The sequence below is a fragment of the Semicossyphus pulcher genome, unplaced genomic scaffold, assembly GCF_022749685.1.
Source record: "Semicossyphus pulcher isolate SPU_LCO1_2020_fin unplaced genomic scaffold, fSemPul1.0.p SCAF_17, whole genome shotgun sequence".
NCBI lineage: Eukaryota > Metazoa > Chordata > Actinopteri > Labriformes > Labridae > Semicossyphus > Semicossyphus pulcher.
Window position 1 is genome coordinate 14,869,726 of NW_027211681.1, and position 15,498 is coordinate 14,885,223.

The 15,498-nt window shown below is 40.3% G+C and overlaps 1 protein-coding gene across 1 annotated transcript; it reads left to right on the plus strand.

Moving 5' to 3' along the window:
- Positions 1-796: 796 nt before the first annotated feature.
- On the plus strand, positions 797-14,504 carry LOC138594557 (polyunsaturated fatty acid lipoxygenase ALOX15B-like). The gene is made up of 15 exons (XM_069665692.1): positions 797-901; positions 1,106-1,266; positions 1,961-2,165; positions 2,276-2,357; positions 2,519-2,641; positions 2,752-2,855; positions 5,467-5,633; positions 5,767-5,910; positions 6,205-6,408; positions 6,478-6,564; positions 6,672-6,841; positions 10,700-10,821; positions 10,944-11,044; positions 13,081-13,251; positions 13,745-14,504. Exons 2-15 carry the CDS (start codon positions 1,114-1,116, stop codon positions 13,922-13,924), a joined length of 2,013 nt encoding a protein of 670 aa, XP_069521793.1. The 5' UTR covers positions 797-901; positions 1,106-1,113; the 3' UTR covers positions 13,925-14,504.
- Positions 14,505-15,498: the final 994 nt, after the last annotated feature.

Consider the following 15,498-nt stretch of genomic DNA (forward strand, 5'->3'; position numbering starts at 1 on the left):
ACATTGCTCTATTTTTATCACGAAACAGCTCTGTGGTCGTGAGGTGTGGTTCGGGCTCATCTGCCTGGGGAGAGATATGTGGGAGCAGCTTGTGGGAGCAGTGCCGAAGTTGGTGGTGGTGTTATGTGTTGACAGTTTACTCTCCATTTTCCCATGAAGTAGTGTGCTTTCCTGGATGCAGATGACACAAACACACCCAAAGCCAGAGGAGCCAGCCAAAAGGTTGATATAAAGGTTGATTTCCCATGAAATGAGAATGAACAATGACAGCTGTGATAGAGAAAAGGTCGGTTGTAAATGTGTGTTGTCTTATTGTTGCTGCTGGTTGACATAGCTGTGCAGGCGTGTGCGTTATGCTGGACAGTGTATTAATATCTGTGGGCATGATTGTCAGTGCCAAAGGTAGGCATGTTTGAGGTTTCTAATAAATTTACCTCTCAGCTCTGCGTCTGTATCTGCGTGTATTAGAGAGAGCGCGCATCAGAATGAGCGAGCATGATGGAGAGCTTGGTGTCAGTCTCTGGCTGTTTTGTTCAGAATTCCAGCAGGAGCGGGATTAAGAAAACAGTCTAGCACAGAGCTCTACTGTGCAGTACTGTAGACATTTCACACATTTGGTTCAGTGTTTTTGTGAAGGAAGTGCCATCTCATGGTGACTCCCTGAAACTGAACGGAACTTGAAAGGGTGGTAGGACTGCGGTGTTATCATTGCCTAAGCACAAGTCTGAACTGTTTTCTTAAGATAAGTTAATATTCTTACATTTCGAATATTTCATCACCTGAGCTGACTATTGCTCCACACCAGACACTCCCACCAAACTGTACGTATAAAAAGAACCAGTGGTGACTTCTTTATTCAAAAGAGCAGCTGATCAAAGGAACTTCTGGATCTCATGAACAGGTAAGGACATGCTTTACTAAATGATTTTAGTTAGCACCCATTGGACTGTAATAGGTTAATGAGAAAAGACTAATTCAACATTAGTTATTACAATACACAAATTTCTATGCACTTTTTTTTTTTTTTGCAATTTCGCACTCAGGTTCATTGTGTGCCAGTTAATATAATCAGTGCTGATGATGGTTATTATTCTTTTTCCATCAGGAGTGAAAATGGTAGATTATGAGGTGACCGTATTCACTGGCAAACACCACTTTTCCAACACTTCCAACAAGATCTACATCAAGCTGGTGGGGATAGACGGAGTGAGCCATCAGAGTTGTCTTCACGACTCCCGAGGGCCTTTAGCCTTCACCGCTGGAGCTGTAAGTCTGAAATATTCTTTAACTGTATCACTTGCTTCTTCAACTTTGCCTTTGTGAGATTATGCGCACATTAAATGTGCTTGTGGTTGTCTAACCTTATATTTTCAGTATCTGTATGCTCGGAGGGGTTTTATCAGACTTGCTCTTCAAATCAATTTCTTTTATATTTTCCTCGAGTTAGGACAGAGCTGGGTAAGACTGCTTTTTGTTATTCTGCGCCCGGCTCCTGGAACAAGATACTGCACTTTCTTGAATTAAATGCACTTTTGACTTTTGGACATATGAGAAACTTGATTCTAAACCTCCCAACCTCTATTTGTAATTGTTTTACAAGTGCACCTCATTCATTTATTTTTCCCATTTAATCAATGAACTTAACTATTTTAAGCTTTGTCCCAACATTTTATTTTACCTTTTAACTGTTCTTAGTTTCAGGTCAGAATATATCCCCTGTTCTGTGATTTTAATGGCCTTTTTTTTTAAACACCGTGTTCTTCTTCTAATGCTTTGTAGTTAGCCTTTTTAATTGTTTCTTCAATATAATTGTAAATGAGGGTTGCCCCTCAATGATCTCTTAAATATAAATAAAGGTTGATTGAACGATACTAATTCTAGATGTTGCAGTATGAAGAGACATGTTACAGATCATTTTTTGTTATGAAATACAACTTATCTTACCTCGTCATTACTCCAGGTGTCCACTTTTACCGTGTCCAACACTGTCTCCATTGGAAAGCTGGTCCTGATAGAGCTGGTCAAAGAGCCTATCTCAGGTTTCCCTCAAGACAGCTGGTTCCCTTTCAAGGTGGAAGTGAAATCCCCTGAGGGAGACACCTACACTTTTCCCGTCTACCGCTGGATCACTGATGGCGAGGTGCACCGCTTCAGAGAGGGAACAGGTTTGTGGAAATTTCCTTTCTTACATTCTGTAAGTAGTTCACTGACCACATGAAATAAAGATACTTAATATATATCAACAATTTATAACTTTGCTGTTTTTCTCTTTAAGCCCTTACACTCAAAGAAGACACCCATCCTCTTGGCCAATACGATCGCCAGCAGGAGCTGAAGCTGCGAGAGGAAGACTACCGGTGAGCTCAGAGCTTAAACACTAACATGCAAAACTAACATGCATCCAAACCTCCACTTTTACTTGAATAGTTTAATTAATACTCTCGCCTAAAACTGCGGATACACAAACGTACATCTACACTGTCCAAAGTTTCTCATTCAGTCTTACTGTGTTTCCCAGCTGGGCTGTGTATGCAGAGAGAATTCCCCACTGCATAAAGACAGCTGGCCCTGATTCTCTGCCCGATGAGGTCCGCTTCTCCTTCACCAAGAAATCAGAGTTTAGCTTCACTGCAGTAGAGGGGTGAAGTCCTCAAATTCTGTTCAATACACATCTTTTTGTGTATATGTATCTGCCTCCCTACAATTATTTAGGAATTTACAATAAAGCCATGTTATACTTTCTTTTTCTAGTATGACTGAGCTGAAACTGGATGGACTGGTTGATTGCAAGCTGAATTGGAGTAATATTGAGCAGGTCCTTGGGGTGTTCAGCAGTAAACAGAGTCACTTAACAGGTACTGTACCATCATTGTTTTTTAATGCAAAACTTGATACTGTACCCTTAATAGTACTTTTACTTATGGATGACAAATGCGAGGCTCGTTTAAAAGCAGCGTTGCTGTTTTGTTGCATATAGTATAATAAAGATAACTTTATTAACAGCTGGAGCACTTGCTCGGCCAGGTCATTGGTGCCACCTTGTGGACAAAGCTTCACTTTACTTGCACTTTCTCTTTGACCATGACTAGCACTTTCTAATTACGGCCTGGGGCCTCCTTTATAAACGCAGCATACGCATAAAACAAGACGTACACCACATTCAATGGAAACTTTGGGATTTATGAAAAATAAAGTTGACGGGGGTCCCTTCACGGCTGCTCTGAGCCATGCGTACATTTTGGAGACAGGTGAAGTTGGCGAGGCAGATGATGAGATGATGTGGTGATTCAAACCAGGTTGTATATTGATGCCTTTCACACATTTAATGTTACTAAATATCAAACATTGAGCGAGCCATGTCACCATAGACAACATACCAGCAGTGTTATTTGTACTTGAGACTAGTGAGAGTAGTAAGGCGTATTCCATAAGCACCTTTCAATTTAAAAATATATAAGCAAATATTAAATAAAAGTCTGCTTATTATTTGATCAGCACTGTCTCACCTTCATAGCCCCCCCGGAGCGCAGAGTAGAGATCGTCTCCTGAATCCTCAAAAGCAGAAATCCAAAAAGTGTCAGAGTTGAGGAACAAAGCGTCAATAGCTTTCGTTAATATCTTCTAATGCTCTATATATATCAGCAAGGTATGTCAGTATCAGTATGTACTCGCGTGTTCTCGTATGTCCTAGCATGCACTCTCCTGGTTACAGAGCATCTTTGAATGCACACGTCACTTTAAACTATGATACATTAATGAATTTTAGTCTAGCTGAAAGATCTACTACAACAACACGTGAGGTGTGGTAATGATGGCAGAGAATTCTAATCCAGCCCGGCCGGAGAGAGTGAGATTCTCACCCGCAGCATAACAGACAGTTATAACAGCATAATTGTTTATGTTTAAATAGCACAGCACAGCTCGCACGGAGCACTGAATGTCCGTTTTATTGTAACTGAATTATTTGTTCATTTGCAAGGTGTAGGAAGCCTATGATCTTTTAAAAGACGTTTGTTTTCATAAATATACCTGTCACAGTACAGCTCGCTCGGGTGCTGAATGTCCGTTCTTTCGTAACCTAATTAGCAGAGATGTGGACTTGAGACTTGGCGACTTGGACTCGAGTCGACTCAGTCACTGTTTTGATGATTTGCGACTTGACAAAAAATAAATGAATTGAGACTTGACTTGGACTTGAGGCATGATGACTCGACTTGAGGGTGTTCATAAGTTTGAATGTTAGCTGTAAAAAATAAAATGTTGTAATTCAAAGTTTCTGTCTAACTATCAAGTATGTATGCAGCGCAAACACGGAGTCATGATTGGATGACTCCTAAAGCTCCCCCGGTACGTGATTGTCATGATTGGATGACTGGCTGTCAGTCCAATTCCTCGCTATGGCAACACGCAACATCAAAGACCCCTGCTTCTTGATGTTTTTCCCCAAAGAGAAGCCTCATCAGTCGCACTCATTACTACTCAATACTGTCTCAGACCATCATCATGGCTGTGTCTGTGCCGAAATAATACAGATACAATTCATTGTCATACTTTTTGAACAGGTTATATAAATTGGCCAATAATATCATTATTAGATGGGCTACTAATGCCTTGTCTGTTCTCTTTATAAAGACCAGATACTACAGTTAAGAGTGCTGTATCTTAGGTGGAAAAAAGTGACTTGACTTGGGGCTTGACTTGCCTTAACTAAGGACTCAACTTGACTTGACATAACCTGTGACTTGACTCGACTTGCCCAAGAAAAAATGACATGAGACCTACTTGGGACTTGAGCAAAGATGATTTGGTCACAACACTGCTAATTAGTTTATCTTTTCAAGGTGTAGGAAGCCTATGTTCTTTAAAAAGGCATGTTTATGTTGAAATGACTATATCTTTGCACGTAAGTTTGTCTCATTGTATTGGAATGTCCTCTTGTGGACATATTGTGCAAATAGATATTTAAATAGTTTGAACCTATGTATTTTTTTAAAGGAATAATCGAACGTCATTTCTGGCTAATTTTGACAGTACGATAGTGATCACCCCGTCTCTTATTAATTGTTTTATATTGCCATAGCAGCCAAAATATCTAGAACAGCGTAAATGTAAAAAAGAAAACAATAACGCGTAAATTGAGCATTTCATGGCTATTGACTTAGTGTCATTCTGTTTATAAACATACATTTGGCTGCCAGAAGACAAACAGTTTGCTCAATTGATAGCTTTACAGGAGTATTTTCCCCCGTCACTCATAGTGGATGTGTAATTTGTTAAAACAGAAAAACCCCTCAAAACCCTGCAACTTGCATTGCAACTTAAAAAAACAAAAAGCTGCCGCGAAATCAGACTTTTTTGGTGTCAACAATCACAGAAAATGCCTGCGAAATCCTGGAGGGACTAACTGTTACGTTTACTGTACTTGTAGAGCAAACACAAAAAATGATTTCACTGTTTTTTCCCCAGACTTGACCCGCGAACATTGGAAAGATGACGCTTTCTTTGGCTACCAGTTTCTAAACGGAGTCAACCCCATGATGATCAGACGTTGTTCAGTCCTCCCCAAGAACTTTCCAGTCGATGAAGGTTTGCTCTTCCTCCCTGCTGCTTGTAGCCTGGATGATGAAATTGAGGTGATTGTCTTGACCTTGATAAACTTTGTATAACAATCAAGTTTTGCCACATGGCATGTTAAATCACTTGTATTATCCACACTGTATGCTTGTGAGAAAAAGTCTTACTCATTATTATTATAATGTCAAACAGAAAGGCAACATGTACCTCTGCGACTACAAGCTTTTGGATGACGTGAAAGCAAACGTCATTAACGAGAAGAAGCAGTACTTGATGGCTCCCCTCATCCTGCTACACAAAACACCTGATGACAAGCTGGTGCCAATTGCTATTCAGGTGAGAGTAACTCGAATACAGCTAACTGTTAAGCTGAAAGTTATAATATTGTTCAAGGCCACTTTCATCAAGCGGATATATGTGGATTATCCTTGGTTCTTTAACCAAGACTGATATTTAATTTCTTCCTGCCTGATCCAGAACTATAATAAATGACACATATGTATTAACATAAACATGAATTTTCGCTTAACGAACCCAAAACTGAAAAGACAAATCTTAAAAGCAGAACCAGCCTAAACTAAACGGTACTGTTGTTGAACTGAAGAATTCACCAACTTCCTTCTCCTGCAGCTGAAGCAGACTCCAGCAGACGACAACCCCGTCTTTTACCCTTCTGATTCCGAGAACGACTGGTTGCTGGCCAAGATGTTTGTGAGAAGTGCAGATTTCAACTACCATCAGCTCAGTGTTCACCTGCTGCGCACTCATCTGCTGGCAGAAGTTTTTGCTGTGTCACTGCTGCGCAATGTGCCCATGGTGCATCCACTGTACAAGGTAACTGCAAAGGAGAACACTGAAATTACTGTTTTTACACTTACTGAGTCTAACAGCTCTTTCCCCCAGCTCCTCATCCCCCACACTCGCTACACCCTGCAGATCAACTTCATGGCTCGACAGCTGCTCATTTCTGAGACTGGTTCTTTCACACAGGTACGAAAAAACCAACACGTTCAGTTGAGCATTATCCAGTCAATGTTTGTTTTCAATACTGTGTACAGTATTGGTCTCTAGCAAATTTCCTTATGTTGACCGTTTAGTTTGCAGCTTGTGGCGGAGAGGATATGGTGACAATTCTGCAGAAATCACTGGCCTCAGTGACCTACAGCTCCCTCTGCATACCAGAGGACATTGCTGAGCGTGGGCTTAAGGCTGTGCCCAACTTCTACTACAGGGATGATGGACTCAAGCTTTGGGATATCATCCACAGGTATTATTCAGTTTTGCAAAAAGTAAGATAAGATGAACATTAAGTACAGAGCTACTACCAAGAGCGATTATCCTGGCTTCACATAAAGACTGGAAGATTTCTTCAAACTTCTAAAGTTTGCCTACAAACCTCTCCAGATTATTTAACGATATTCCATTTTTACATTGATGTTTAATGCTTAGTTACAAATGTTAATGCAAAAAATGTGTATCCCTCTCTTGTCTTAAGCTTGTGATACAGCCGGCCCCTCCATTTTATCAGGCAGATTCTCATAGATTGGTTTGGGTGTTGTTTGCAATTGGTTCCACAATGAACGTATGGAACTTTCCAAATATAATATAAATCATCACTTATGGGCCTCTATACATATCTGCTGGTGAGTGTGTGTGCAGGCCCTTTCCTCTGCATCTATTCTGATGTATTGCTTTCCACGTGACGTTTTCAGGAGGGGTGCTGTTGTGGTTCCCTAAGCCAATCACAGCGTATAGGTGAGTGTGGGAGTGGTTCAAATTAGCAACTGGACCCCATTCAGTTAGGCGAACATGGCGAAAGAGCGATGCAGAGTTGGCCTTCTTTCTGTTGGACAGGTAGGCGTCTCAAACCGGGTAGGACAAGCTAACCGGCGGTTAGCATGCTAGCGCAACGGTAATTGTGATGCTGTCGGTGTTAGGATTTGGTAGGAGCAATTTGGTTATTAATAAATCAAAATTATCTATCAGAATGACTGACTACGGGGCACCACCCTGGGATCAAGGAATAATAACCGAAAAGAAGAAAAATCAGTCTCAATCGTAATAACACTTATAAAATATCAATATTCCACGAAGGTGCACCACGTGTGTGTTCAAAATGGTGAGAACTGATTAAAGGCAGCTTTCTGATCTCAGCGTGGTAGTTGAGTTAAACAACACAGCAGCAAAACACAAGCATAAACGGGACACTGCGGTCTGCAATCAATAAAACAAAAAGCAGCAGTTTCATTCATTAACATAAATAAACACTTTCTAAGCTATCTCTGCCCAGACAAAAGCCTCTTACTTGAGATCATTCTTGGTAGTGATCCGAGTGTGTTTTGTCCAGTGTTCGGCGCGATCCTTGGCGTGATCCAAGTCGCGAAAAAAGGTTGATCTAGGGTTGGCTTCAGGCTGATTTTCAAGTGTTGGATGAAAAGGAAACAAGCGCAGATGACAAACTCCTGGTGGCAGAGGAGACATTGTCTGTGTTGGCCCTTCAGCAGGTGACGAGACGCAGTGCAGCGATGCGTTCAAGTTACTGAGAAAACCTTTTAAAAACTGTCTCTGTTTAATCAGCGTGGAGCTGATTGCGTGCTGGTGCAGTTAAAGTTAACTTGAACAAGAAAAATTACCTCCCACAGGACTCAAGTCGTTGTGGAAAGGCCCAAAACGGAAAAAGTACCTCCTAATGCAACCGGTCACACATCGGAAATGGCAAAGATATTTGGATTTCATTGGCTTTTATTACCCTATATGAAATCCTGGCTGTGTCACATGGATCCCCTGGGGTGCCCTCGGCTTTCCTCCAATGGAGGGGGGGAATTTCGCTCTCCCCTTTACTTCACACTTAGGTGTGAAGGAAGGAGTATAATGGGATAGTGAGTCTTTGTGGTGTTTTAGTACCCTCATCAGGCTCCTCATTTCCCAAGTTGGCCTCTCCATTGTTTGAGCCACATGGTGAGGTCTCAAGAGCAGGGTGGGCGTGTTCTGGCACGAGAGAGTGAGTGAGCTTCTGGTGACGAGGAAGAGGGTGTTGACAAAATGCAAGGAAAAATCCAACTTATTATAACTTTTAAGCAATTTAAACTTACCCTTCATGTTGGTAAGAAAAAGGAGTACCCCAGGGATCCATTCTAGGGCCACTTCTATTTATATTGTATATGAATGATATTGCCAAAAAAGTACAAAGTTCATATTTATGCTGATAACACAATAACATATTTAAAGACTCCTTTTAACTCAATCCAGCAAGCCCTGGCTAAGCTTGAAAGAATGCTGAATCAAGAAAATAAATGAGATTCCCAAGAAAGAACATTGGGCCTCATTCACAAACAGTGCGTACTCACAAATCTGTGCTTAAACCGTAGATATAAAAGTTTGACGCACAAATTTGGGATTCATCAATATGTTCCTTATTGAGTTTGTTCATCCGGTTTTCTCAGAAAATGTAAACACACAACCTTATAACTTATTGCACGGCATATTAGAACTATTCGTCTAAAAAAAGCCTTCAATAGACAACAGTTAAAACTGTGAATTTACTAATGCACTGACCAAATTAAATAGTTAATTCTAATTGTTGCAATTGGGCATTGCTATTTCAATTTGAATAAAATGTTTTTTGTTTTTTTTATTGACTTGCACTTGTTAATTACTTGTTAACTACACACAACATACAATGATGAAATTAATTACCTTTAAGAGACAGTTCTTCTTTAATATCATCACTTTTACCCTCAGTGCGTGGACAAATTCCAGATATGAATGATTAGATTATTGCAGTCTCTCATCCTGCGCTGTCAGATCAGGTGGTGCTTGTCCTCCACCGGTTTCCTTCCTTTTTTTCTGCTCAGATTCTTTTTTTAGCATCCACCTTGATGTAGAACCACTTTTTTTTTTTTTTTTACCTGAACCACAGTCGGAACCTCAGGACACAAAGCATCTACATCCTTAGTTATTGAAGCCCAAGCTTAATTTTTTTTATCAGGGAAAAGCGTTTTTTTTATTGCTTCCACCTCCGACACATTTGCCTGAATTTCTGCTGGTTTTTTTTCTTTTGCAACTTTTTCCTCTTAACACGTCTTCACCTCACCGCTCTCTTCCTGGTAGAGAGCATGTCCCTATATAGAGAAATGTGGACATCGTAGTATTCAGATTGCAGGCAGGCTCTTGTCAATTTAGAATGATTTTGATTCACTAACATACGCAAGGTGGTGAGAACAAAATTGGTTGGTGCGCACGTGTCATGAATCAGACTGTGATTTTGCGTATGCACTTATTTTGTGCGCAGAGTAAGAACATTTCTACATATATATTAGTGAATGAGGCCCATCGACCCCATTGATGAAACCTATCCACATTGACAAAGTAGACATTGAATGTGTCAAAAAGTTCAAAACCTTGGTTATTCGGCTAGATCTTAATCTGTATTTCAGGCCACACATTTCAAATTTAACTGGCCAATTTAAGCCTAAACCTTGTTTTATGTATGGGAATGAGTCCTGCCTTACTGTGAGTAATAGAAAGAAAAGATTGAAGGGCTGTGAAGTTTACTGTTGCTCTATACCAGTGGTTCTCAACTGGTAGGTGGGGAGCATGGGAGCGTGGGAGCGTGGGAGCGGGAAAGTGGGTCGCGGAGCTGTTTTCACTTGGTCAGGGATATGGTTTGAAAAAAAAAAGTTGTAGCAAAAACATTTACATTCTTGAAACTAGATAAGCCCTACATTAGTTGCATTTTTGTTGCACTTTCTTAGTTGATTTCTGTTAAAAAAAAAGGCTGCTAATTGAACGAACTGTAAGAGGGAATGCTCCCTGCTGGTAATTTTTGTTAGCTATTATACTATTGTGTTCTGTGGTGTTTCGTTCCGTCTCAGGTCCAAACTGCTCGATTTTTCATTCAATACATTTGAGTGGTGTAAAAATTTCAGAAATTTGGTTCGCGATTATTAATTAAGTAGTTGGTGGGTCCCGCGGCTAGACCAGTTGAGAACCACTGCTCCCTTATTGGCTCTTTCTCTTAAGGGATGGCCTTCAAAATATCTTTGAAATTGTCTTCTTACTGCAATGATATATAAAAAAATATTACATCTACAAATGTGTTTCACATTCTTCACATTTCTCAAAGCTTTGTGCAGGGAATTCTCGGCTTCTACTACAAGAATGATGAAGACGTGCAGCAAGACCCTGAACTGCAGAAGTGGATTACAGATATTTTTGAACAGGGATTCCTTTCCAACCCATGCACAGGTATGCTTTACAGAAAAACTCAGTCCAAATGAAGATTAAAATTTATGCCAATATATTGTTATAACAAAACACCAGTTTTAATGTACCCTTAATTCATGCAGTTAATTGTCTGTAATTCTCAGGAATTCCCCAGAGCTTTACCACAGTGGCTGCGTTGGTCAAGTTTGTCACCATGGTGATTTTTACCTGCTCAGTGCAGCACGCGGCCGTGAATGCTGGACAGGTAAATCCTTTTGACACCATTTTAGTGCAAATTTTGGGGAATAGGTTGACGATGATTTTTGGTATTCTCTAAAATGGAGAGACATGGATGATTCTGTCAGAATAGACTGACATTGAGCCTTTAAGATAAGTAAGAGTCACACAGTAGTCCCCAAGTTTACGCAAGCAGCACCCAGTGACAGCTGACACTCTGATTGGTTTGATTCATGTTTTGCCGAAAACACGCCTATGAATAATCCAGGGACTTAAACCAACCTCTTTGCGCCTTGTGCCTTGGTTTGCGCCCAGATTGTGCGCCATCTAACTAGCAAAAGTGCGTCAGTGACGAATTTTTGAACTTTTTATAAGGACAAGATTGAGACCATTAGAATAAACGTATAATTTCCTTTGCGCGCCCTTTCTTTCACCACCAATTGCTCTGCTGTCTCAGTTTGAGCCTGTATCACTTACTTCCCTTAACAAAATAGTTGATCATATGAAACTTTCAGCCTGCCTGACAGATATTGTTGTTGTATACCTCCTCGCCTTTTTAAAGATATTTTGGAGGCCATCGGACCAAACATCCAGACAATTATAAACAGCAGTCTTGTCTCTGGTAGTCCCTACACATTTAAACATGCTGTAGTGCAGCCACTCAAAAAACCCAATTTGGACACATCAGAGTCCAAACAGACAGAGCGCGTTTTGCAGGATATATATCGCACCACTCTGTCCTTTTAAAGTTTAAACAGTTAAAAAAACAGCAGCTCAAGGCGCCTTTTTTTCTGCTGTTGTTAAGGCAACCACTTAGCTGTCATTAACCTAACCGTTATATTGTAAACTGACAGACGGCCCGCCTGTACATTCATCCGATTAGACAATGAGAAAAAACGGCAATGATGTCGGGCGCTTTTCTGCTTTGAGTTGAATTTTTTTTTAACTCGAGGCGCGCTCAGAGCGATTCCTCAAAAACGCGAGGCGTACAGAGTGGAAAAACTCGAGGCGCTCAGAGCGCAAAAGCAGCGCGCAAAAAGTGTCCCTCTCATTGAAAACAATGACAAAAAAGCTGCTCCCAGCTGCTAAAACACGCTCTGTCTGATTAGGCCCTCAGACCTCACCAACTTTAGACCTCTTTCCAAATTCCCCTTCCTTTCTAAAATTCTGGAGAAAGTTGTTTCTATTCAAACATTTTTAGACACAAATTGGATTTTAGAGGTGTTTAAAGGTTTGTCATGATCTTTTCTTAACTGCCAATTCTGGGGATTCAGCCATTCAGCCTCTTTTAGATCTCACAGATGCTTTCGACACAGTGGCCTGCCATGTTTTAATTTCTCGCCTTGAGCCCTGTGTTGGTTTTAAAGGTACGGCTCTGGAGTGGTTCAAATCTTACCTGGCTGACAGAAGTTTTTTTGTCTGCTTTGGTGATTTTACTTCCTCCTCAGTCCCTTTCCCATGTGGAGTCCCCCAAGGCTCCATTCTTGGTCCAATTTTGTTCTCATTGTACATGCTTCCCCTGGGGTTTATCCCTTGAAAATATGGAATCTCTTCACCCTTTTATACTGATGACACACAACTCTACCTGCCCTTGAGCTGCCTGTTGCGTTTTACGATTGCTTTTAAAACCTCATATTCCATCAAGGACAATCAGATCTACTGACTAGTTGCTTCTGGCTGTCCCAATGTCAAGGTTTAAGCTCAGGGGTGACCGAGCCTTCTCAGTTGCAGCTCCTAAGTTCTGGAACGCTCTTTCTCCACATGTCCGGCTGTCCCCCACCCTGCCTGTTTTTAATTCAAAACTCACTTTTATTCCTTGGCTTTTGGCTCTGCATGAGAGTTACCATTTTTTTATTCCTTTTCCTTTACTATTGGTCTAAATGGTTTTTACTATTTTATAAATGTATAAATGCTTTATAAATAAATTTGGATTGGATGTGAACACTTGATTATTAGCACAAAACGCGAAGTACAGTTGAGGCTGATGGTAATGTCGTCTGTTTTGTAGCCATTTAATAATCAAAACAAAAATTTGGTCATCCATCAATCATTCATACATTGCAGTATGACTACGGTGGCTGGATGCCCAACACTCCCATCTCCATGCAACTTCCTCCACCGACCACCAAGGGGACAACAAGCGAGGACACGATAATGCACACACTTCCTGATGTCAATGTGACAGCTCAGGGGATGGCTACCTTGTGGCTTCTCAGCCGACCGTCCACTGACTTTGTAAGTGCCCATGACATGATGAAAATTTACACAAATCACATTTTGGTTCTGAGAGCTTAACTGACTATTTAAAACATGGCAACAGGAAAATTAATTCAGCCAAGTCTATGTATGATTAAAGGTGGTGATACACGTATCAACTTTTAAATCAACATTAACAGACAACGTCAATGTGCGATGTTGACAGTACACTTTTGTATTGAAAAAGGTCAACCTCCTCTGATCTGGAATTGTCAGATCTGCAGCGACATCTTGTGCTCAACATACAGAATTACGTCAGAAATGCTTGAATCACAGCCCAGATTTTGGGTCATGTGATCTCTCTGGCCTGAAAATTTATTTTAACCTTGTTGCCCATTGGCCTGTTTCCCTGCGCCTCATCATGTTGCTTGTTGATGTTTACGTTGTCTGTTGATGCAAAAGTTGATACGTGTATCACCACCTTTACATTTTAAAGTTTAGAAAATAAAACTTTTGAAATTGTTGTCATCAGGTCCCTCTTGGCCAGTACCCAGAGGACCATTTCATTGAGGAGATTCCCCGCAAGCTGATACTGGACTTTCAAGGAAAGCTTGAAGTGCAAAGTCTGATCATCAATATCAGAAACAGGAGTCTTGAAATCCCATACACATACTTGGATCCAATTCTGGTAGAGAACAGTGTGGCCATTTGAATATATGTGACCCCCTCAGCTTGCTTGCCAAATTCTCACTTAATTTCCAAGGTGAGAAAAGAAGGATTTAAGGGAACTACTGCATGTAATAATTTTCAGCTGAGCTTTGTTTTTATACAGTTTTATTGATTTAACTTTGGTGATTCTAATCAGTCTTAAATCTTCTTAGTTTGGTAATGATTACACTGGGCTTTCAATTAAAACATTACTAAGGGGAAAATATGATTTTGTGGTATGATTGCAACAACTTAGAAGTAAAGTGTGCCTTATGACTTACTGTTATAATGATATAACTTTAGAGACCTATGTTTTACTATATTTGCTATGTGCTGTGTGATTTATATATGTTAGAAAACAAGGCAATAGCTGAAAGGAAGACAAACCTGAGAGCTGACTGTGTCTTTTTGATCTTGTGAAAGGAAGTAATCTCACAGAACAATGTACAGTTAATTCTTCATGGTCTTGTACTTGATTTTCTTTGTATAAAACGTCTATATTTTTGTTACCTTAAAGAGAAACTGCATCTTGATCTCTGAAGTTTTCATCCTATGGCTGCATATAATAAAAAACTGATTCATAACATCTATTGCATTTCTTTCCAAAAAGAGTTTTCTTCACAACTACAATTTTTCTTATGATATGAACAGATATATCTTTCAATAATAAGATGTGGCAATGTGGGGCGTGGTTGTAGCTCAGTTGGTAGACCAGGCGCCCCATGTACAGAGGTTACAGTCCTCGTCACACTGATCGCAGGTTAGACTCCCGGTCTGCTGATCAATTGGTGCATGTCACCCCCGACTCTCTAGTCCCCACATTTCCTGTCTCCCTTCAGCTGTCCTATCAGTTAAGGCAGAAGCCAAAAAAACCCTTTTAAAAAATATGTGACATCCAAACAATGGGCCTCATGCCGCAGCAACAATCTTACATTTTTTCTTAATTTTCTGTTAAGAAAATTGACACCAGATGCACCAAACATTCTCAACCATCCCAATCTGCTCTAACCCAGGTGAGATGAATGATGAATCCCATTAGATTTCAAATTGGAGGCGCACGGTTGATTTTTTTGTAATTAGCATTGGTAACGGCCCTTGTTGTTGAGCCGTGTGGAAATCAGGCACAAGGAGAAGAAGAAATGCCACCTAAAAAAAAAGGTAGTAAGAAGAACTACGGCAGGAGCGAAATCGAAGTACTTTTAAATCAACAATCAAGGAAACATGATCTTCCAGAGCGTAACTAGTGGCATCACAGGTACATCAAAAATTCAGCAATGGCAAAAGATCTTTGATGCTGTGAATGCCGTGTCAGCCGAGGGACGCACGGTTACTGAAGTAAAAAAAAAAAGTGGTTTGATATGAAGCAAAAAAAAAAAAAAGAGTATTGCTCAAGCCAAGCACTCCATGACAACAACTGGAGGAGGACAGGAGGAGGTGGTGATCCTGCCAACAGACCAAAGAATCCAAGAAATTGACCAGTTGCATCTCTTTAGCTCAAAATGTAATAAATCAACCATTATATTCCCCTAATACATATAATAATCTAAATGTGATTATATGATGCATGTTTCTCAATTT